Source organism: Cottoperca gobio, chromosome 5 (assembly GCF_900634415.1).
Source record: "Cottoperca gobio chromosome 5, fCotGob3.1, whole genome shotgun sequence".
Classification (NCBI taxonomy): Eukaryota; Metazoa; Chordata; class Actinopteri; order Perciformes; family Bovichtidae; genus Cottoperca; species Cottoperca gobio.
The window spans coordinates 4517155-4541232 of NC_041359.1; the positions used below are offsets into that span (position 1 = coordinate 4517155).

At 39.6% G+C, this 24078-nt stretch overlaps 2 protein-coding genes across 2 annotated transcripts; one reads left to right on the forward strand and one right to left on the reverse strand.

Annotated features, from left to right (window-relative positions):
* Nucleotides 1–783: 783 nt before the first annotated feature.
* Nucleotides 784–10321, forward strand: cdk5rap1 (CDK5 regulatory subunit associated protein 1). Its single transcript, XM_029431127.1, has 13 exons — nucleotides 784–1097; nucleotides 1185–1288; nucleotides 1364–1398; nucleotides 2239–2339; nucleotides 2420–2630; nucleotides 2739–2859; nucleotides 3918–4148; nucleotides 4324–4421; nucleotides 4553–4608; nucleotides 5620–5750; nucleotides 5867–6016; nucleotides 7563–7703; nucleotides 8395–10321. The coding sequence occupies exons 1-13, from the start codon at nucleotides 818–820 to the stop codon at nucleotides 8530–8532; spliced, it is 1797 nt and encodes a 598-aa protein (XP_029286987.1). The 5' UTR covers nucleotides 784–817; the 3' UTR covers nucleotides 8533–10321.
* LOC115007951 (bactericidal permeability-increasing protein-like) lies at nucleotides 9265–23369 on the reverse strand. The gene is made up of 16 exons (XM_029431126.1): nucleotides 23073–23369; nucleotides 21807–21914; nucleotides 21611–21725; nucleotides 21394–21525; nucleotides 21158–21313; nucleotides 20984–21047; nucleotides 18814–18874; nucleotides 18643–18734; nucleotides 18186–18362; nucleotides 18037–18096; nucleotides 17789–17956; nucleotides 10719–10786; nucleotides 10573–10615; nucleotides 10428–10491; nucleotides 9924–10000; nucleotides 9265–9759 (listed from the first exon to the last, which is right to left on the reverse strand). Exons 2-16 carry the CDS (start codon nucleotides 21907–21909, stop codon nucleotides 9718–9720), a joined length of 1422 nt encoding a protein of 473 aa, XP_029286986.1. The 5' UTR covers nucleotides 21910–21914; nucleotides 23073–23369; the 3' UTR covers nucleotides 9265–9717.
* Between the last annotated feature and the right edge of the window lie 709 nt (nucleotides 23370–24078).

Consider the following 24078-nt stretch of genomic DNA (forward strand, 5'->3'; position numbering starts at 1 on the left):
TGGTCTTATTAGCGTCAGCTATAAAGTCCCTGCCCACACAGCGTTAGCTGCCACGGCAAGTCGTTGGCAACTACCCCGAACAGCGGCAGCTGCCACAGCACTTCAAAGCTTTTGCCGACGCCCGGAACGTTATTTTACGCCAAGAAGGTTTTTAAACGGACCTTGAAACTAGACGTACCCGGGGACATCTTTGGCTACCGGATTGTCGGGATACAAGATAGTTCTCTGTCGTCTACTTCCATCTTTGCTGAGCAGGGCCGTTGCGTTTACCTTAACCATCCGTTTTTCAGACATGGCCTTCAGAATTTGAAGTAACAGTGTAATAATAAACGTCTGAGTATAATACTTAATTGGCTCCTCCTGACACGACGCCATATCTCTAAACTACTGAAAGCAACTTACAATTGCACCTGTTTACGCACATGTAGCTGAATCCAGCAGGCTAATGTCAATCACAAATATTCTTCATGAAAGTTGAGGTAGTCATACCATAGCTGCCACCGTTCCCAAAACTACTTATTAATTTAGCAGCCTTAACATTTTTGACAGCGCAACACTTTTTCAGGGTTTTTATAACGTTACCTTGGAAAGTGGAGCTACTCCTCTTGATATTAAGACATCTTTGGCCCCATAAGATATGAGTGCTTGAATGACATTTACTCATTTTAGCGAGCACTTGCACTTTAATTTATTCAGTAAGACAAACAAGGTACACACTGTTAGCTACCAAGTAGCGTCAAAAGTAGCTAACTACTGGTTGCTTAGTCAGAGCTAAATCTGACAAGTAGCTCGTGTAGCTAACGTTAGCCAACTAAGCATGGAATACCTCAGAAAACCCATGTTTACCATTCTCAAACCCTGGATGCCCCTCAGGTGTATTCAACCCAGATATTGTTCTAAATTAGCGAATACTAGTGTGACTTCAAAAGAGAGGAAGACAACTGTAGATACGTTCAAAAGTCAGATATCCTCTGGTCCAAGTTTTCAGGATTTTATCAAAGGAGTTTCAGGGAATAAGACTTTTGCTGCAGATGAAGATTACTCTGACCAACATAGTTATCTTTCTGAGGACTTGGTGATGGGGAACTCAAGGAAAGGTTTGTCTGCTTCACCGATAACACATCAAGTTCATTCTGATTGTTTGGGACCAATGCTTAAATATTTGTTTTGTGTTAATATTGCAGTGTATTTTGAAACCTATGGTTGTCAAATGAATGTAAACGACACAGAGATAGCCTGGTCCATACTACAGAGGAAGGGATACCTACGCACATCTGACTTAAATGAGGTATAGAAGAGCTCTAAACTATTTTAACATACTTCATATCAAAACAGTTAACTAAAAAAATTATTGCGTTTACAGGCAGACGTCGTTCTTCTGGTAACATGTTCCATAAGGTAAGATAATGTTATGTTACTGCTGTTTTGTGTGAGAATCCTACATTTGTTTAACCCTTGTGCCATACTTTAAAAAAAGTTGCGCAGATTTACTTTAAGGATCTATGTAAAAAAAATAAAAAATAGAATAAAATTATTATATATTTTTGTTTTCCACTTTAACGGAGTTAAATCTTTTAAACCAACTTCAGTCCTGATGATAACTACCACATAGTCACTAATTTTCAGAATTTTCAATTCCAGTTTGTTAACATAATACCGTAGTATTATGTTTTTAAGGGGTCAAAACATACCAACTTAATTATTTTCTGTATACCTAACGCTAGGGGGATTTCTTTTCACAGTCGGGGATTTGTCAATGATTAGCAAACACATTTGGATGCGTTTAGATTTTTTTTGTGCAGGAAACCAGGAAAAGAGCATGTATTTTCCCCATATGAAAATAGTAAAAATTTCAGCCGGGCCTCTAGATTGAAAGCCTGATGCAATACAATGCATGATTTGATTCTGTAATGTTTGTGGGGTATCAATGGGAAGATCTTTGTCCTTTTATAGTGGACAGTCCTTAAATGTGTATGTTGTCTACACAGTTTATTATAGAGTCATTATAGGAGCTGGGGTTGAACTTTCAAAATAAAATAAAAACTCACATCCTAGCCAAAATGAATGCAATATGCATTAAAACAAACAATATTATCGAAAAAGGAAAACCCCCAAAAATGTTCCTAGTGAGACACAAGGGTTAACCCAAATAACTAAAGTGTGCATTACAAGTCTTCCATGAGACCACACAAACTAAATCTGATGCACCAACTAATGGACAGACTTCTCTCTTAACAGAGAAAAAGCTGAACAAACTATTTGGAACAGACTAAAACAACTAACAGCTATGAAGAAGAGACGGGTAAAGTCTTGCACTCCAATGAAAATTGGGATTTTAGGTAAGCTAGTTCACTAATGTACAGACATCTGACCATCTTATAGAGGCTAGAATATATATTAATGGTTTGTGTTTGTCCAGGGTGCATGGCAGAGAGGCTAAAGACAGAGCTTTTGGAGCGGGAGAAGCTTGTAGACGTTCTTGCTGGTCCAGACGCCTACCGGGACCTTCCCCGACTCTTGACTGTAGCTGATGGAGGTCATCAGGCAAGCAACGTGCTGCTGTCGTTAGAGGAGACCTACGCTGACATCATGCCCGTGCACCACGCTCCTCATGGATACAGTGCTTTTGTGTAAGTGTTTTTGGAGCTTCGTAATTCCCCCTCCACACCACCTCCTGTCATTTTCTACAACACCATGTCCTTTATATTGTAACCTCTGATGGTTTTGTGTGCTGGCAGGTCCATCATGCGAGGCTGTGACAACATGTGCAGTTACTGCATCGTTCCTTTCACCCGAGGGAGAGAGAGGAGTCGCCCTGTCAGCTCCATACTTGAGGAAGTTCGTATGCTCTCTGACCAGGCAAGTTCTAACCCCAACACTGAAGTGTGTCAGTTAAACTCCTACACTTATTTAGAACAAGTGGACATGCACTGATAGCAATACGAGGGCTATTACACAAAAACTCGGGGAAATTGCTACGTGAAACGATATATATAATCCATTATCCATTAAACATTTTACATTATCTGTCATTTTGACATTATTGGTCAAGTTTTGTAATTATTGTGTTTTATTACATTTTCCATAAGTGCAAATTATATTACATTTTCAGGAGTTTTTACATTACTATCAAAAGGCTAAATGAAATGGGTCTTAAAATGGGTTCAAAAACATGAGTGGAGGGACGATCTAATAGTGAGGGGAAAACTATTCCACAGTTTAGGGACAACAATGGTAAATGCCAGATCACCCTTGGATGTTACCTGGAAGCATGGAATACAGAGCAGTGATTGGCCAGCAGTATAAGGAATGAGGAGGTCAGGAGATCTCTCTACATGTCTCTATCAGTAGATCTTTCAATGTCTCACTATCAGGAGATCTCTCTATGTCTCTCTATCAGTAGATCTCTCTATGTCTCTCTATCAGTAGATCTCTCTATGTCTCTCTATCATGGAGATCTCTCTATGTCTCTCTATCAGTAGAGCTCTCTATATCTCTATATCAGTAGATCTCTCTATATCAGTAGATCTCTCTATGTATCTATCAGTAGATCTCTCTGTCTCTATATCAGTAGATCTCTCTATGTATCTATCAGTAGATCTCTCTATGTATCTATCAGTAGATCTCTCTATGTATCTATCAGTAGATCTCTCTGTCTCTCTATATCAGTAGATCTCTCTATGTCTCTATCAGTAGATCTCTCTGTCTCTCTATCAGTAGATCTCTCTATGTATCTATCAGTAGATCTCTCTGTCTCTATATCAGTAGATCTCTCTATGTCTCTCTATCAGGAGATCTCTATGTCTCTATCAGGAGATCTCTCTATGTCTCTCTATAAGGAGATCTCTCTATGTCTCTTTATCAGTAGATCTCTCTATGTCTCTCTATCAGGAGGTCTCTCTATGTCTTTCTTTCAGGGTGTAAAGGAGGTGACTTTGCTGGGTCAGAATGTGAACAGCTACAGAGACACGTCAGAAGAACAGTTCTGTGGCTCAGACCTGACCAGGCTCAGCCAGGGCTTTCAGACCGTCTACAGAACCAAACAGGGAGGACTGCGCTTCTCCCACCTGCTGGAGCGAGTGTCATGCATCGATCCTGACATGAGGATCAGATTCACCTCCCCTCATCCAAAGGATTTTCCAGATGAGGTACCCGATACACTTAACTGAATACACATTCTCAAAAGCAATACATCTCATTACAACCCAATGTAAACAGACGTTCTTCAAAGTGCCTTTTACCTTTCTGATCACTCCTTTCAACAAAAACCTGCTTACTTCCCTGTACGAACTTGACTTCCTGACATGCTCTGTGTGTTTATAGGTTCTGCATCTGATTGCTGAGCGAAGGAACATTTGTAATCAGATCCACCTTCCAGCCCAGAGTGGCAGCAGCAAGGTCCTCAAAGCAATGCGTCGTGGGTAAGACACCACCATGCTTTTTCTCCCAAACTGAATCATCAAAGCTATTCTGTTTGTAAAGTCGTTGGGCAACTCTCTTAAAAATGTCAGTATGTTGTCTAATAACATGTCTTTTCTTATAAAATATACAGCTACACTAGAGAGGCCTACCTTGATCTTGTGAAGAATGTCAAGAGAATTGTCCCAGGTAAGATACAACAAGGTTTAATTTGTTCCTTTAATTTGCAAGGATGGCAGGAGTACTAGAATATTTTAGAAGTATTGTTGCTTTGAAGACATTTCACTGATGTAAACGTTGAATTACTTCCATAAGTTAAAAGCAGGGCAGTTAAAATATACTCTGTGTGTGCAACCACCATATGAGCATTTGAACTAGACCCAGCATGCACCTGTTGGTCGTGGAACATGGTGGGGTGTTTGACTTTGATCACTTGGCGTGCTCGTGGCTGAGGAACATTTCTGTTATACTGCATTTTCAGAATCAGAATTTGGTTTATTGCCAAGTATGTTTTCACATACAAGGAATGTTGCTTTGCTCTATTGGTGCATACATAAACACGTGAGTAAGAGAAATAACAATTTGAAAAGTAAGAGCAAATATTGAAATATTTTATAAAAGATATTATAAATGAATTACAAATCACTGTGATAAATAAGTTTCCATAGACATAAACAATAATCCAAGTGTCAGCACATGAACGCGTCAAAAGCGACTTGAAATGTAGCAAAATACAGTACTTGAAAAAAAAAGAAAAAGCTAAAGTTAAATATATATATATATATATTTTTTATTTATATTAAGAAAAATGACTTATGAGTAAATGTAATTTGTTATGGGTGTGGGTGTTGATGGCCTAGTGGTCTAGTGGTACGGCTTTCAAATACAACACCAGAAGGTTGTGAGTTCAGGGCTGCCACCATTGTGTCCCTGAGCAAGGCACTTAACCCTGAGTTGCTCCAGGAGGACTGTCCCTGTACTTAGTTCTCTGTAAGTCGCTCTGGATAAGAGCGTCTGCTAAATGACCTATAATGTAATGCTATTTGTCACCGGTCTGTAGGTTACACTCTGATTAACACATGATCTCAAACCAGCTGATAATATAACCTAAAGGTCATTTGCGTTGGTATTATTATCCTCTTGAGAAAGGGGTGTGTGGTCTGTGTTTAACATTCATGTGTGTGTGTGTGTGTGTGTCAGAGGTGAGTCTCAGCAGTGACTTCATCTCAGGCTTCTGTGGTGAGACCGAGGAGGACCACCGGCAGACTCTGTCTCTGATCAGAGAGGTGGGCTACAATGTGGGGTTCCTGTTTGCCTACAGTATGAGGAAGGTTCGTAATGTACCCTTTTTGTTTTTTAGAATTGAATCCAAATGTTCTCTTCTCGTACAGTATATGATCTAGTTTTACATTAATATTGTACCCGTCCTCATGGTGTCCTTCCTCAGAAAACGCACGCCTTCCATCGGCTAGAAGACGACGTGCCAGCTGAGGTGAAGCAGCAGAGGCTGGCAGAGTGTATCAGTGTATTCAGAGAGGAAGCTGCGAGGGTCAACGGCGCTCTCGTTGGCAGCACACAACTTGTCCTGGTGGAGGGAGTGAGTACTGTGTACATAACTGGATATTATACACAAGTTTATGATCCTAAACATGAGTACAGGACGTTTGCCCACTGCTGCCTCGCTGTACTTCTACCGGGCTTAAAGATGTCTTAGATTGAGATGGCACTGGCTCATTTTGAGAAAAGTGTACTGGAAGAAAGGATGAAGTAATCATAGGTTCATAGTTTTTGACATGCTGGTGGTGTTGCTTTAGGGATCAATGTCTGTCTGTCGGTCGGTCCACCACTGTGGTTCAGATCGAAATATCTCAACAACTATAGAGATGTATACTGGTTTCTTCCTCTCAAAGTCAATGTGGGTTTTGATTAGATTCCTGAAATAAGATCTGTGGTCATCACAAGCTTTTTATGTTTTGTTCTACATAAGCTGCATCAGTAAATACACCACTTGTGAATTATGAAGCTTTTACGTCTCTTTAAAAAAAGGCTGTTTTAGCTGCCTTTAGCTTAGTGCTGGTGATGAGGAAGTCATGCCACCGTGGAATGGTTTAATTTATAGCCCTGCGTAGCTTTTCACTTCTGGCTATTGTATTTTTGCTTCAAAAATCAGAACTGTCAGCGAGCACTGGTAACTCACCTGCTACATCCCCCATGCACTATGGCCCGAGTCCTTACAGCAGCGGTTCGAATCCGCTGCGTGTCGTCTCCTCTCTCTCACCCTATCATGTGTATCTTTGGCTGCACTAAAAAAATCTTCTTAAAATCATTTAGTGGTGTTCATTTGTGAAGATTCAAATGTCAGTATCAAACGTTTGTTAGCCACAGAGTTTAGTTCCTGCAATAATCCAAAATCCAATGGAAAAATCCCAGTGGCCTTTTGTCGAGGGAACCAGGGTGACGCTAACTTCAGAAATACGTCATCCCTGCAGAACTCTATCTCGTTCCCAAAGGATGAATCCAGGTGTACATTAGTGGTTTTAAGTGAAATACAGTACCCTCAAACTATTGGAACAGCAAGGCCAATTCCTTTATTTTTGCTGTACATTGAAAACAATTGAGTTTGACATCAAAAGATGAATATGAGAAACAAAGATCAGATCAGTCTTTCAGCTTCTATTTCCAGGTATTTACATCTAGATCTGATGAACAACTTGAAAGATAGCACCGTTTATAACGGAAAATCACATTTTTAGTGAGCAAAAGTATAGGAACAGAGACTTAACATAGTGTGAAAAGTGAATAATACTTAATATTTAGTTGCAAATCCATTGTTTGCAATAACTGCCTCAAGCCTGCCACCCAACTTTTGCATTCTTCTTTTGTGATGCCTTTCCAGGCTTTTCAGTTGCTTTCAGTTGCTGTTTGTTTCGGGGGGTTTCTCCCTTCAGTCTCCTCTTTAGCAGGTAAAATGCTCAATAGGGTTTCAGTCTGGAGATTGACTTGGCCAGTCTAAAACCTTCCACTTCTTTCCCCTGGTGAACTCCTTGGTTGTTTTGGCAGTGTGGATGAAAGAAGTAGTCCTGTAACTCATAACTCGTTAGCATGCAACACTGCTCATCTGCGCTTTCCATTTTATTATGCAGGAAAGTAAAAGATCTGCCAAGGATCTGTGTGGGAGAACTGATGGCAATACCAAAGTCATTTTCCCCAAAGAGGATGTTGCCATTCAGCCTGCGGAGTCCACCAGTGCGTCGGTCAATGCTGGAGACTATGTGCTGGTGAAGGTACAGATACTGCATCTTTAAAGAGTTATTAAATTTTGCCTAAATGATACGGCTGACATTGAAGTGACATATCTGTAATGTCACTGTTTCATTGTATTTCCATCAGAAAGCACTGACCAGTTTAATTCTATCTGTAAAGTGTCCTACTCACTGTCAGAACCAATTATTTTAATAACCAAATATAAAGGCCCTGAAGCTTATTTTCCTAATCAGCTAACCAGTCACAACAGTTGTGGTCATTTCACAGGAGAGAGTTCTGTATTTCATTTAGTCTCCTCTCTGCTGCGCACCGATCAGGATTTAGAAACATTGAATTAGAATCTGGTGATGTTTGATACCGGTCAGTCAAATCTGATCTAACCACACACTCGCAGTTCTGATGAACAGGATTAGTGGAGTGTTTATAAACTCATTTAGTTATGAATATTTAAAGTTATAGAGAAACACTTAAGATATGAAGTTTTCAGAGGATTGAAGTAATAATGGTTAGGCTCTGCTTCAAATATATGGGAACATTTACCTAGAAATAGAGATGACAAACAAACCAGCAATAAAAGATTCAAGCATGAAAAAACATTTTTCTGCCAGTCAGCGACATTTCAGCAATCATCACAGTCAAGAGCTTTAAGGTATTATCTGGTACTTTCACCATTCAATAATTCATTCTTCATGTTTTGTGTCTTTTATAAAGATATTGTCGGCCAACTCCCAGAGCCTGAGAGGCCGAGCCCTCACTCACAGCTCCCTGAGAGGCACAGTGAAGCCCTACGAGACTCTGCCGGCGTACCGGCCTGATGTACTTGTGGCCTCAGACACGACCATGATTTAAACACACTCTCGATGGACACAGGTGACACCACAGGAAACAAACTGTTTGTTTGGGGGAAAGAGCACACTGCCTGCTTTTCCTGAATGACTTTAAAGACACATGGAAGCTGTTTTTACTGGACTTGTGATCATATTCCAGTCACATGGGACTGCTGTGATGAGCTATGAAAACTGCAATATGTTATTAATACAGTCAGAACTAAGAATGTGTATGTACATATTGAACTGCTTGAACTGTCTTCGCTCCAATGTAATGGAGCTAGATTTACATTTAAGAAACTCAACAGTAAAGTCTCCTTCCAGAAATCATGACCTAATTACTTAAAATAATCCACAGACTTTGTTGTGATCAGTTTGATGTAGGAACTATTTTCTTTACTGAACTACACCCGCCAATGAGTGAGCATGAGCCTCTCGTCTGTGAGTGGATGCACACATCCTTCTGCGCGGTGATACGCTTGGCGTGTGTCGTTCGAAAAAAAATACTTCCGACATGAAACTGCTCACTGCTGTGGATTATCTATAATAACCGGGTCATGATTTCTGGAAAGAGACTTTGCTGTTATATTTTTGGCACTTTGAGCACCGCAAGCCAAGTGCCACCTACAGTAGTTCCATTACATTGTGAGAAGGCAGACATCTCTACGGCTGATATGTGAACACTCGGCAACTCACTTCAAAACAACCAAGATTGTGAACTGTCCCTTTAAGATGCTGTAACGGGTTTGGATGATGTAAGTTATAACGTTTGTTTAATACATGATTGATATAAAAATTCTCTCCAATAGGCTGTAAAAATGTCATGCATCAGCACATTTGTAGAATCGCTCTGTGAGCTACAAAGTCTGAAACTTTGAGAAATATTATTTAAGTCAGCAGCTTGTTATTTCAAAGATGGTGATCGTGGTGACAATAGTGAGCCCTGTCCTGCAAACTGTCCTGTGGCGACACGATATCAGTGACCCTGTTGGAAAGGTTCACTGCCATCTACATTTTATATGTGGAAAAGCTGCTCTGAGTTCACATTTAACAGAAAGACAAACGGAGTATAAAGGTCTGGAATATGATTAAGAAACCTGAGGTGAAATCAAAATTCTCAGGCTCGTAGGAGAAGTGATATTTCTACTTCATTCAGTTTTTTCTTTTCTCTGCAGAAATGAATCCTGGGAGTTTCCAGAAATGCCGTTCAAGCCGTAAACTGAAGATCAGTCCCAATCAGCATGTAGTCCTAGTGAACAAAAAAAGTGTAGCAACAGCAGTTAAGAACAGCTTCGAAATGAAGAATTCTGTAGATAAACTAGATATTTAAGATGTTTTCTTCCATGTTATTGGCCCTCATTAAAATCCCTGTCATTTAATAACTGCAGTTTTATAGAAACAATCCAGTCTGACCTTCAGGACGTGCAGCTGAGTGTTCACGAGCGTCATCTTTCCAAGTGTAGGAAGTGGGTATCCCTTTGCAAGTTGAACTATGAAGAAAAATTTATACATTTAGATGAACTAGTCACAAATATGGAATTTAGCAAATATTTGGTTAAATAAAAAGTTAAAAAGTGCAACCAAGTTTTCCCTTCTGTCTTTTATGGAAGCCCATAGGGGACTTTATTAAAATGATAATGTAAACTTGAAAATGAAAATTTTATTCCACTATAGCATTAAAATGTTCCCTTAAATGTAATGAATATTTATTATATTATTATTTGAATATAATTATTATTTGTGAAAGTATTATGGACATTATGAACAGTGGACGATATTCAAATGCAATAATAAAAACAGCCTCCCCAGTCTGATGCATTTACATGTCACCACGTGTCCAAATGCAATCTGTCAGTCCTCATCAAGGCGGGTCTTTATAATTCATATAGGTTACAAACTGAAAATGCAAGAACTCACCGTTCAGTTGAGGTATCACAACCCCTTTGAAGACAATTTGGAAGAAGCTGTCGAGGGATCCGACCTGCAGGTCAGGGTTGGGGTTAGTTAGTTATGTTGGTACTGGTGCTGCACATTGTGACTTGTGTAAGAATGCAGTTCTCACCTGAAAGTCTCCCACATAACTTGTCCCCAGGGTCAGAGCCATTCTGTGCAAATTAGTAAAATTAGACTGTCATGTTCATCTTTACAAAGACCTTTTGGCCCCATTCTTCTCTTCTGAGAACAAGTAGTGATTTTTTAGCAACTTACTTGTTTAGGGAGATGGCTCCAGTCACCCTCAATCCACTGACTAACACTTTGGCGCTAACACTGCTGTCCTGTAAAGACAATATGTTCAGAAAGTTCTCTGAACCACACAAATGGCTTTTTTTATTATCATGCCAGCTGTGTTACCTACTAAAGGGTAGGAAAAAGCTGAAGAACTCGGAGCTTAAATGTCGAATCAAAACAGCAATCTCCTGATGTAATCTATATATTTATTTAACGCAATAAGTCAAACAAAGAAAATATTCTCAGCTGAGGACACATTTCGCGTCGCCGTTTCCATAGACCGCATGGCTCAAAAAGCCCCATCGTTACGGTCTCACGGCTCCGCTCCAGGTGTGCCCAAACATTTGAAAATTCGCATCTAATACATGGAGTAGGCGTTGACCTTCTCCTCATTGGTCCCAGTTTGGCGCCTACACGCTCCTCCGTCAGCAGTCCGGAAGTGATGGTTTGTTGACCTGTTACTCTTAAAGGGGAAGTGCCCCTATTATGTTTGTAATACATAGTTGTGCAGAAAATACATAATTGTGCAGAAAATACATAATAGTGCAGAAACATATTCGTAGTGTCGTAATACATATTGATTGAGGTAGGACAAATACATGTGATAGTCTTTCCAGTGTGGATTAATGAAGATCAGGATTAATTTACCTGACAATTCCCCCTTTACACACCATTTATGGTGTGTATAATCTCCAGTAAATATAAGGCACCGAGTGGTGTACAAATTCATCATATGGTATACAAGAATACATTCATAGTGCACTTGTTTTTATTCCAGTCATAAAAATACCTTCTGTATAAAACCAAAGAACTTCATTTGTTATTCCAGCATAAAGACAATTAGCTTCAGTATAATAAAAAACACTTCCAGTAAAAGACAGTAAATATTAGTAAACTTTTAATGTCTGTATAAGATTGTAATATCTGTATACGACTGAGAGACTGTAACTACAATAAAGTCAGTGGCTTCGGTATGGCAGCAAAGAACACTTTGTAGAGTTATTCACACGAAATCATCTTCCTGGCTGTCGTGTTCCTGCTCTATATCATAGTCTATGAGTACCCCCACTGTTTGATGCTGGCTCTTTGCTGAGTCGGTCAAGTCCTTTCAAAGCTCTGGTAAAGGATCCATCAGGGGCTGTGTTATTTGGGATGAAAGTACAACACAGAGCCAAACAATTTGCAGACACCCCCTTTTTCAGCTAGCACCATGTCTAATGCAATTCCGTTCTGTAATCAGGCTAGTTCTATCAAATTGCATAAATCTATGGAGAGGGGCTGATACTCGTGTACATTTGTTTTGTTATTGTGGAATCAATCAATCTCGTCATGCGGCTTCTAATTTATGGTATATAACAACATCCACATACAGTAAGTATTTAGAATCAGAATAATCTTTCTTGTCATGTAGGTTTTCACCTACAAAGAATTTGCTCTGGGTTAGCTGGCACATGAATATAAAAAATGCATAAATATTTACAAAATATAAATCGGTGGAGATAATGTACAAATTAATATTGATATAGCTATTAATGCTGAAGATACCAGTGACATGAGAACTCTCCATCTCCCGGACCGTCTTTCCATAGCATCACCAGACTAATTCTCTACCCCTGAATTCTCTGCTAATTCTTTATATAATGTTGTCAATCTTTGTAAGGCTCTAGTAACTGATCTCTCTGAAACAGTATTATTTGATATAATTGTGCAACAGGATGATCCAACATGGCACACACACACCTCCTTTCTCTGCTCGGAGCATGTCTAAAAACATTCTATCATGTCAATAAGCTGGAAGCTGCTTGTTGTTCAGCTTGTCCCTTAACGGCATCCCTTGTAATAATTAATAAACCTCTGTTAGATGCAATGAATGTAATTAGTCCACATTCTTATTAGTAGTTGCCCATCATAAAAACAATGAGTCAAAACCTGCTCCAATTTGATCTCTGGCACTCCCCGGGGGACTCCTACTGCATCTCTTGTATGCTGTGGAGCTGAAGCTCTCCCCAGGTGCTGTGTTTCTCTTCAGCCGAGTTCAAGCTTACAAGAGTTTGACCTGTTGTGGGCCAAACATAGAAACACTCGACCAGTGTCATCAATGCACATATTTCAGTCTTGTGCTATTGGTTCTGTGAGTTGGAAATCTCTTAATGAGATTTTTGCAAATTGGGCTGAGTGGTTCTGTTACACTGTGCATCATTGTTAACAGACAGGTTTACTCTGTTATTGGTCCGAGTATTACTGGGACTGGGCCTGACTGGTACACACACACACACAATATATTTACTGAGCTAGTGGTATACAGTTTGCAGTCAAGCCACATATTCTTCTCCACATATCCTGTCTCCCTGCTATTCTATTTCTTACTGTAGTAACTTGATATCCTTTCCTACTGACTGCTTGGAGATTGCAGTCTTCTTGTTTTCTACCTTTATCCTAAAGTGTCCTTGTGGACCTGCTCCTAAAACCTCTGCTGCCTAAAACAAACAGTCTCTAATCTCTGGGATGCGATGAAACGATGGTGAGGAATAATGGATCACAATCATTTATTTTCTTACATGTCACTCCTCTCCGTGGCAGCTGTGCTCCTCTGCCCACCTGATCTGTTCTGCATATTGTTAGGGAAGAGGGACAGGTTATTACGTCACAGAAATCAAATTTGATGTGGTTGTGCAGTCTCAGGTGTACAGGGCTATACTCACCCTCCTGTGATGACTCTGACCCCCATGTCACAGTCCCCTTCTAAAACTTCGGGTTGTTGAATCTTCACTGATGGTGAGACAAGCGCCCCTATGGGTACCACCTCCCTGTGTAGTCAGACTTCACCACGAAGAGGTCCAGTTTCTGCTTTATGGAGTCAGTGTCTCTCACAGGAGTGGTGATATATTTATGTGTCACCAGGATATATTTTTCTCTCCCTCTTCTTCCTTTCCAAATGGTGGTATATTTCTAAATATGGCTCTGATAGTTTTCCCGGCACAGATAGGGAAACTTGGCATGATTTCCAGTGTTCTTTTATACCATTAGTCTTTCACACTTATTTACATCAACACTGATTATTGTACCGTAAATGTTCTTATTCTGTCTAATGTTTTATGTTTTTGCAGTGCAAGTACTTTGACCTGCAATTCTTACATAAAGCTTATTATTATCATCATTATTATTATTATTATTATTATTATCCTTTACCCACATTACCTTATTTTACAGTTCATTTAGCTGTAAACACTTTAGCTACTGTCATAGCGTCTACTGTATGTGTTGGAAATACTTCAGCTCATTTTATATACACGTCTATAATCGTTAAACTACATTTATTTCCTTCATATTTATTTAGTTCAGAATATCCGTTTCTCGGCATTCGGCCTTTGAATCAAATGCTATGAATATACTCTATTAATATAATACTCAATATAATACTCCCCCTTTTGAGACATGGTCAAATACCGTGTCTCAATACACATTTATATCATTCTCGGTAGTACTGAGTTCTTCTCTGGTCAAGTGTTCTTTCGTCAGTCGTCTCTGTCTTGTATGTAATTATTCTTAGTCCAAACGGCTTGTTCTTACTTTGTAGCTGCATTCTGCATCTCTTTCAATATCTGTCTTGTGTTCTGGTGTGTTTGTCTTCTCATTTACATATTGTTGTCTACTGAAACTGGATCAGTTCTTATCATACGTGTTGTGCCTTTATATAAAGCAATATACTTTGGTAGCTGTACTGCCTTCAATAAGTCTTCTATTAGAGTGAGTAATATGTTTGTTAGTCAATGTTACCATACCTTTATGCTGTACTTGTTGAGCAAACACATGTTGAACATGCATAGTTACTGTCTGTGTAGATATTTACAACTTTGTCTTTCTTTTATCTGCATGTCTCTGTCAATGCTATCAGTTCTGCTGCTCTGCTGACAGATGATTGGGTAGAGCTTCTGCTTTTAATACGTCGGTCTGTGTCACTACAGAGATCTTGTCACATTCGGATCCTCTAGGTTACTTTACATGATCCGTTAACAAACATTTCTATCTCTGGTTCCTCTTAGGGAACGTCAGTCAAGTCTGGTCTTGGTGAAGTTCCTTGTCCGTCTCTGTCGTTCAGTCATGTGATTCTCCGTCCTCAGCTGTTGGAAATAATGTAGATGGATCAAAGTTGTACATTATTCTATAGTCAGATGCGGTTGTGAAAACAAAACTGACACTGCATGTGTCACTGTTAAAGTCAATGGCCTGAATAACACTTGATGCAGAGGCCTGACCTGCCATTGAAGCTGCAGTTACTGCTCATGTGCAGTCAGGCATCGCCTTATCTACTGGGTCTAGTTGTGACGAGTAGTGAATCACTGGTCTACTCTTATCTCCATGGTTCTGTGTTAATACTAATGTCATGAAGTCTGCTGTTTAAATAAAAGGCTTCTTATAGTCCAGTATTTCTAAAGCAGATGAGTTTACCAAAACTTTATTTTCTTAAATAATTTGTCAGCTGTTTCATTCCCTATTATCTTACAAACTCTCTTCACCATATTTCTTCCTCATGACATTTACGATCGGACCCTCAGGAGCTTCTAGCTCCCTACACTGTTTAGACTAAACTCTCAGAAGATTCTATCTCCCTACTATTCGTCTGTCGACGATTATAGTCTTTCACAAAATGTCATGAGGTTTGAATATTTTTGGGAGAGGTGGGAACGGACAGCCATCCAAGAGGAAATCACGCCGGCCTTTTACAGAGGGATACAAAGAAGCCGTGACCGTGTGTGTTAAATGAGTTATGCTGACACTTCTTGACTAAAGTCTTTTATTATTATTTATTATTCTGAACGTAATCTATCATTAGCTGGTATTTTGCGGCTCTGTTCTGTTCTAATCATTTCTGTCTGCTCCAGAATTACACAAAAAGTCTACATATCTGTCATCCACATACTTATTAAACATGTTTTCTCAAAAACATATAAGAGACAGTTTTCTACACTTTACAATTCAGCCTCCTTTAATTGACTATGATAGTGTGTGTGAATGCAGATATACAACCTGGTTCCGGAAGTGTGGATCCCCGTTGCTGGGGAGTCATGTTCTCTTGTCAGTCCTTTTTCTCACGTCAGTCCTTTTTCTCACGTCCGGTCTACAGTCTGGGGTTCTGGTTTCACCTTTTTCTTCTCTTTAGCTTTCCTCAATTCAATTGGATTTTAATTGTAATTTACCAATTTGTCTGCTGGTGCACGGTTTTAAATTTAGGTGCGCTTTAATTGCCGTCCTATAGGTGGAGGTGTTTAAATTTTGTAAAGTTTCTATAAACTTTTAGTTGTAGTCTCAATTTTGTCCACCAGAGGCATTTAGCTATCAACCGGATGAAGAGAAAATGGAGGTTTCTTTGTTCTAAATTTTCTCTCCTTCCAGTTTGGAGAAAACTCGCATTTTTGGTTTTAATCACTCGGTCACTACATCACTTATGCATTTTATTTCCACCCAAAACTGCTCCAGCATAAGACTCAAGGTTTGGTTTATCACAATTTACTCTCACATGCCTCGTAACATCACATCATAGGCGGAATTAGCGACCCAGCATCACGTGGCCACCGTTAGCTGGTCCTAATCTCTGAGGCCTTTCGCAAAAACGTCTCCTTCTTTCACAGTTTTCCAACTTAAAACTACTTCACATACACTCCACGGTTCTGTTTGATTTCACAACCGTCCCCCAGTCAGTTAGAACAGTTTTCACCCGTTCTACAAACTCCAATGCATTAGCTAAATATCAACGCTAGCTTAGCCTCGCCTTAGGCCTGCTTTAGTCACACTTTACTCACAACAATACAACAATACACAAATCTTTACATGTTTTACACTATGCTTGCCGCAAAGAAGATGATATACAACATCTGAGACTATGAGGCGATCGTCATCGGTTCTCACGTAATTCAGGATTATAATCACTATCCTCCTTTGGTAAACAACACTAGCCTCTAATGCTAGGCTTCCCAGAAGTCTTTCAATTAAACTATACCTATCTGCCTTCCAAAGGACTTTTTTAACATTAAACTAACTAAGCTTTCTTAGCTACCTTCCAAAGGTGTTTTCGTATTAAACTACATTCAATGCAAGCTTACCATAAGCTTTATCCGGTACCAGCCCGGACACCCCCAGGGATTTGGTTGAATAAATATAAGTTCTCCTAGAACTCTAACCAGACAATGCTGGAGCTCTCCAAAAGCTTTTCATACATATCGTTAACATCATTAATATCTTCGATGCTTGCTCTTATCACTTGTATTTCAACATTCAGGATTGCTTTTTATCGTTTAACAGCAGTTGTATTAGCTATGACCGTCGAACATTGTTGCTGGCATTCATTAATAAGTTTTCCTAGTCTACCTGCAGTGAATATTTGTTTTTAACCGGTGTTCACCCTCACCTGATCTTTTGCACGTGCAATGAATACCAGTCAACGATACTCGGCGATCGTTCTTCACTTCTCCTTTCGGGATGCCCACCCAGGGACGCCAATTAAAGGGTAGGAAAAAGCTGAAGAACTCGGAGCTTAAATGTCGAATCAAAACAGCAATCTCCTGATGTAATCTATATATTTATTTAACGCAATAAGTCAAACAAAGAAAATATTCTCAGCTGAGGACACATTTCGCGTCGCCGTTTCCATAGACCGCATGGCTCAAAAAGCCCCATCGTTACGGTCTCACGGCTCCGCTCCAGGTGTGCCCAAACATTTGAAAATTCGCATCTAATACATGGAGTAGGCGTTGACCTTCTCCTCATTGGTCCCAGTTTGGCGCCTACACGCTCCTCCGTCAGCAGTCCGGAAGTGATGGTTTGTTGACCTGTTACTCTTAAAGGGGAAGTGCCCCTATTATGTTTGTAATACATAGTTGTGCAGAAAATACATAATTGTGCAGAAAATACATAATAGTGCAGAAAATACATAATAGTGCAGAAACATATTCGTAGTGTCGTAATACATATTGATTGAGGTAGGACAAATACATGTGATAGTCTTTCCAGTGTGGATTAATGAAGATCAGGATTAATTTACCTGACACTACCAAGTTTAGGACAAAGAGAGGGGAAAGTGTGGTGTTGGGTTGGATAGCGTAGGCCGTCACTGTAGCAGTGGTCTGAACTGTCACGTTGTCGGGTTCAAAAGTGACGACGGGATTTTTCACCGTCTTTACCAACAGTTTCATCATCAGACCCGGGAAACGCTTGGCAATCTGGAAAAACACGGATTCATATCTGACAAACGGCCAATGAAAACAATGTTTCTCATAAAATAGCTAGAATGTGTTGTCACCTGCGGGATGAACGTTCCAAACGTTCTGGTGTTGAGTCGGATGGGAGAGCCTTGTGGGATCTGTTGTTAGTGACGGAGGCAGAAAGGTTGTATATTAGTGTGACATCATGAAAGTAGATTGATGAGCTAATCGGGAGGATGTAGCTCACCATGTCGTCTGTGATGTACAGGCTGAGGGCTCCAGCTGTGTTGTAGACGAAGGCTGCAGAGTTGGCGGTAAAGGCAGACAGGCCGATGTACAACATGTTGTTGATCTGGGGCGGCAGGGAAAAGGCTGCTGCGGAGAACGGAGGCTCCTGATGCTTCCCTTTGTTGTAAAATTCACCCTAAAGGACAAAGAAACAGAAAAGTTGGGACCATGACTGTTTATTTCTTAATAACAATACGGAAGTCCGAAGAAGCAAGTGAGAGTAAAGAAAATATTCTGCTGATCAATTTTCTAAGTCTGATCTAAATAGTTTTGTTTCACCTGTGTTTGTTGTAGTAATACTAATTTCAGCCACAAGAGGCTAAATTGCACCACTACCCCATGATCTACATAGGATGTTTTCTTCTAGGTGCTTTAGATAAATAAAATGTAAAGTATAATGATATACACTTCTTTACCTTCAAGCTAAAATCTATCGAGGAGTTTGACACTGTGGGCGATGACATCATGGAATATTCAATCTCTGCATACTGGTCCACCTCGGCTACAACTGCAAGAAGATAGAAAGTCTCTCATATATTCAGCATCGATGAAACATCCAAATATTTGACATAAATATTCTATTTTACCGTTGAGGGTTTTCAACTGAGAGTTCAGATCAGACACTGCATTGGCCACCAGAGGGCAGATCTGCAACAGCAGAAACATTCCCACACAAAATAAACTTACTAGTGATTTATTAAAAGAACCCCAAAATGGATACAGAGGAGTTCAGAAACCAACTGGTAAAAGCAAACCAACAGCAGAAGAATAACTTTCTCATCCTTAATTAGTCCTTGTGTTTTTCCCTCCTCCTGTGATTGTTGATTTGATCCTCCTGTCTCCATTCACCCTGCCCTTGTGTCTTTGCCTTTCTCCTCCAGCTGTGTCTCATTCCCTTTACTAGTGTCTGTGTGTATATATCCCTGTCTGTCCCAGTGTGCCTGGTCAGTTTGTCATTGATGTTACCTGGTGGGTTTTGTCGTACGGCTCCTCGTGTCTGCCCTGATTTGTTCTTTCAATTTTACTTTTTTACCTTGTTTTGTATTTATAAGCTTTTATTAATAAATGTCTCTTTTTTATGACCCTCTTGTCTGGCGTTCTGCATTTGGTAGTGATGGGCAAATGAACCTTTTGTAAAGCATTGAACCACTTCAGCCAATTGTTTCGGAAATGGGTTCATTACTTGAAGCTTCAGGTACAGTGACCTCTACTGGCGAAGTGCAAGGCTACAGTGGATTTAAAGTATCTTTGCCTTGAAAATTCCTTGACGCACACATTTAAGACTGAATATCATGTTCTATTTAAAAATAAAGATTGATGATTGTGTGTATGTGTTATTGAGAAGAGAGTGCTGGGGGAACAATGTGGACTTATTAGGCTTTAAATGATAGTACGGTTAATATTGGATAGAGATAAGGAAAATGAAACGCAACAGAATGACACTGGTTGAATTCGAACCCCGGGCTGCTGCGGCAAGACTTTAACTCAGGGAACACCTGCTCTACGAGCTGCGCCACCGAGGCTGTATATTTTTATGGGGGATGTACATTATTCTTTCAACAGATTTAGATCTGGTTTCTTTACTTGTGCACAAGGAACAGATAATGCTGGCGTGCATAAAAATTGTTTTGTTAATTGGCTGTCTCCATAATGATCCAATACAAATGCAATACCAACAACTCAACAGCAACAACGCATACTACTATGACAACAACCCACAAATTGTGCATTGTTTAGAGCGGTTATAAAGTGTTGAGGCGCTCAAATTCAAAACTGTCTAAACCTGTCAGAATCGAGACGAGGCAGTGGCAGCGAATCACCTGATTGGACCACGAACCAGTCCGGTGATTCATTCAGTTACTGCTTCGGACGTCATATGTCACGTGATATGAAGCAAGCATCGAAGCAGTGGTTCTATGGAATTGTAGTCCAGAGTTTGAAGCACGTATCGAAGCTTTAGTATCACACTGCCATCACTAGCATTTGGGTCCTCTCCTTTACACCATAACAGTAACATCCTGAGACTAAAAGTTTCTCCTAACTGGCAGAGTTATACTTTTACTCCACTACATTTCAGAGGAAAATATTGTACGTTTTACTCCACTACATTTATGTCATAGCTGTAGTTACTCTACAAAATAACACTTAAAAAAACACCACATTGTTACATAAAACCAGAGTCTGGTTGGGTCTCTTTGTCACATGTTTCTGTTTATTAGTTCTTGGCTCTTCTACCCAAGATTCCCATGTTTTCATTTAAATAACAAGGTCAACGGCCAAAGAGGTCAAATTATCCAATATTTCACAAAAATAAGGATTATTGAAAATGCTAAAAAATAAATAAATGTGTGTTTCAGAACTTTTTGCTTTCTTATTTCTTCTCATTAATCATTCCAAGACCCCTCAGATTTATTTTATGACTATTTGGATGCGGCGTGACCTCTAGATTACAAACCACTGGACTAAACTACTTTTGTGTAGATAAGGTAGTTCAAATTAGCTCCACCTCAACCAGCTAGCACAAAGCTATTAACAATATGATATATAATATAATGCACAAGGGCACAAATCAGATTTTTTGAAGTAGAGTATCCATAGTCAGTAGATGCCAACACAGGGGTTGCTTGTCTACTGCTACATTACAACAACAAAAACTCTTAACGCTGCAGTTCTAAAAGCTTGACATGGTTTAGAACAGCTTTTTGTCTTTGCATATTTGTCTGAAGGTATGAACTTGGCTGGCTGGTCTGCCCTCACCTGATTCTGCAGTGTTTTTCGTAAAGCCTTATCAATGAACTTTGTGAAGAGATTGTACAGCCAGCTGAAAGGAAAAGCAATCACAGAAATTAGGACAGTAAGTCAAGCATGAAAAATCCCTCACATTCATTCCTTCACAGAAACACAGTCAGTGCACAGCAGGGTTTCTTTTACCTGGCTCCACCGTGGAATTTGATGCTCACACTGCCGACAATAGCCACACAGTTCACACTGTTGACCGTAGGTCGGCCTGTCTCGTCACTCTTGATGTCAATACTTGTAGTGATTGTGAGATCTTTGACATTCAAATCAAAGGAGCCACTGTCCTTTCTGTTAAGAGAGAGGAGTCATTGATGCAGCAGAAATGTATTTAACTGTAGTTTAGAAGGAAGACATTTGTTCTCACTCACATTCTTCGGAGGTACTTGACCCTCCAGTTTCCATGCAGACGGAGGAAAGCGTTGCCTATAGACAGTCTGACACCAGTCCCTGGCACCAGAACCACCGCAGACTGTGGCAAGCCCACATCAACAATTTTCAAACTAGAAGAGACATGCAAATGTTTGTAAAGGCACCATCTCAAGTATCCAAGTTTCCTACAGAGTGTTGAATAAACTGGTTTCTTACTTTGTCAGGCTGTACCGGACACTGCCGATGGGTTTCACCTTCTGTTTCCCTGAAAAATCTGGGATTTTGATGGCTTTGAGTTTCTTTTGGATCAAAGCCATCCCCAGTTGTCTGCCTAGAAAAAGGGAAGGGAACTTGATGATCAGATGAGATTAGTGCTTTCCAACTGAAAGATTAAGCGTGCTGCAAACCTTACCATATTCAATGCCTTTTGACGATAGCTTGACCTTTACCCCAGGGTTGATGCCCAAGGTCATGGGGATTAAAGCCACCAGAGCCAGCCAACAGCCCACAAACATCTTGACTTTTGGGAGATAAAGAGGGGCACGATCATCAGCTTTAATAACATGTTAAAAACATTTCTGAAAAAGGATTTTTGGGAAGCAATAAATGAAGGCTTCCTCTTTTAGAGGAGTGCTTTGTCTTTTTATTACAGGTTACTGGATTCTTATTCACTGATACATCCCGTTCAGAAAAGGGTTAGACGCTGTTATTTTTTTGTCCTATACTTTGGAAAACACTAGTTTAACTTGTAACAATAGATTGTATTCTATAAGCTTATCATATGTTTTTAAATATAAAATGTAAATCTGGAAAGTAACTCCGCCAAAATAAATGTAGTGGAGTAAAAAGTGTTTCTCTCTGTCCTGCTTCAGTGGAGGCCTATGGAAGAGCTGACTGTCAGTGTCGGAGAAGACATCACATGACAAGCGGTGTCTTTTATTAAATTAGGCTGACATTAAAAGGCACAGTCTGCCATTTTTGTCCACTTTGAATATGGAGGCTTGAATCAGTGTAGAAATATTTTACAGATGAAAACATAACTTTTTGGAACATTTAAGTCATCCTGTCCAGACAGTTTTATTAATTCAGTGTCTTGAACTTTAATATGTTGCATGTTTGAATTAACAGCTTTAGTCTCTTAACATGTTTATAGATGGACTGAACTGACACAATGTAAAACATGTGACTCCCAAGCTCTCTTAATGAAGTTTTCTATGTGGGTGAGAAGTGTAGTAGAGGGACAAAGTGTGATTTTAACAACAAAACTGGTTGAAAAATGGTGTAAAAGTGCTACTTATCAAAGAGAAACCATACCTCACTATTGGAAACCAAAAACCCTCATCATCACTGAATGTAAATACCAACAGATCAGCACTACATTTTTGAAAGTAGTTCAATTTCATCTTAATGTACATCCCACAACACTACCAACACTGGCAATGCACAACATTAAGTTCATCTTTCTTAATATGCAGCCTCTCAACATACTCTTCAACAAATTTCTATTATCTGAGGCAGAAAAGCACATCCTTCCTACGAATCAGAATCAAAGGACACTTTATCCCCACGAGAATGGACCTTTGTTGAGACACATTTCCAAACACTACAATTCAAGGTTTCTACACACATTCAAGTCAATTGAGAACAAATGTAAGAAGATTTTCATGTAAGCTCTTACCTGAAGTAGGAGTTTGTCAGGTTTCTCCTGAAGTGTGAGTCGGACTGCAAACAACTCACAGTTATAGAGGAAGAGAGGCACGTGGTCTGTAATCAAATTACACAATCAGGAACTAAACTTGGCACTGCTTTACTGTCCTGCTCACTTTTAATCTATTCACAAAATATCACACAATACTAACAGTGCTCTTATCGGAGTGTTGTTTACATTACAGCTCCAGGGTCAGTTGAACGTAACAATAGCAAATATTAGTAGTGATTATGAAAAAGGAACTAAGCACTATGTATTTATCATACTTCTGCTTGCTGTGCTTACTGTGAAGCAGAATGAAATGGTCTTTTTTGTAGTGAGAATAAAAGGCCGTAGTTTTCAGTATTTCACAATTTCTCTCTGTCAGCGATTTCTGTGCTAACGCACAAAGCAAAGTGGTGGGCGGAGATAAAACCATGCTCTCCCTCCTCCTATAAACACGGGCAGAGCAGGGTGTGATCATGTATCATAGATTATGATGTAATGTTAGAAACTACACTTGCTACACAGTGTTTCAGTGTTTCCATTATTTCGTGTTAAGGGATTTCACGTTGTGCAGTAAGTTCTTGTAAATGATCTTCTGTTTCATAAATAGCATTGATGGCATAGCATTAGATAGCATTTTCTGTTAACTATAAATACATTTGGACAAAATGCAGACTCCAGACACTTTTACCACAATACATACAGTGTGATTGAAATGCCTGAGCACTGGTAAAGTGCAGGATATCAGGTTTTGTTAATATTAGTGAACCAACGAAACCGTTTGCCGTTTTTGCAGTTTGTCTTTTGCTCAATCAAAGTCACTTCAAACTTCAAAAGTAAGTTTAATGTTAATGTAATTACTACTGCTGCTGACTGGCCTTTGTCTGGCTTCAAAGCAATCAGACTCTGAGTGATTTCATTATGCACGTTTTTGATCATTTCCAATCAAATTAAAATCATCTTTTTTTTTATAAAACCTTTTAAAGTATTT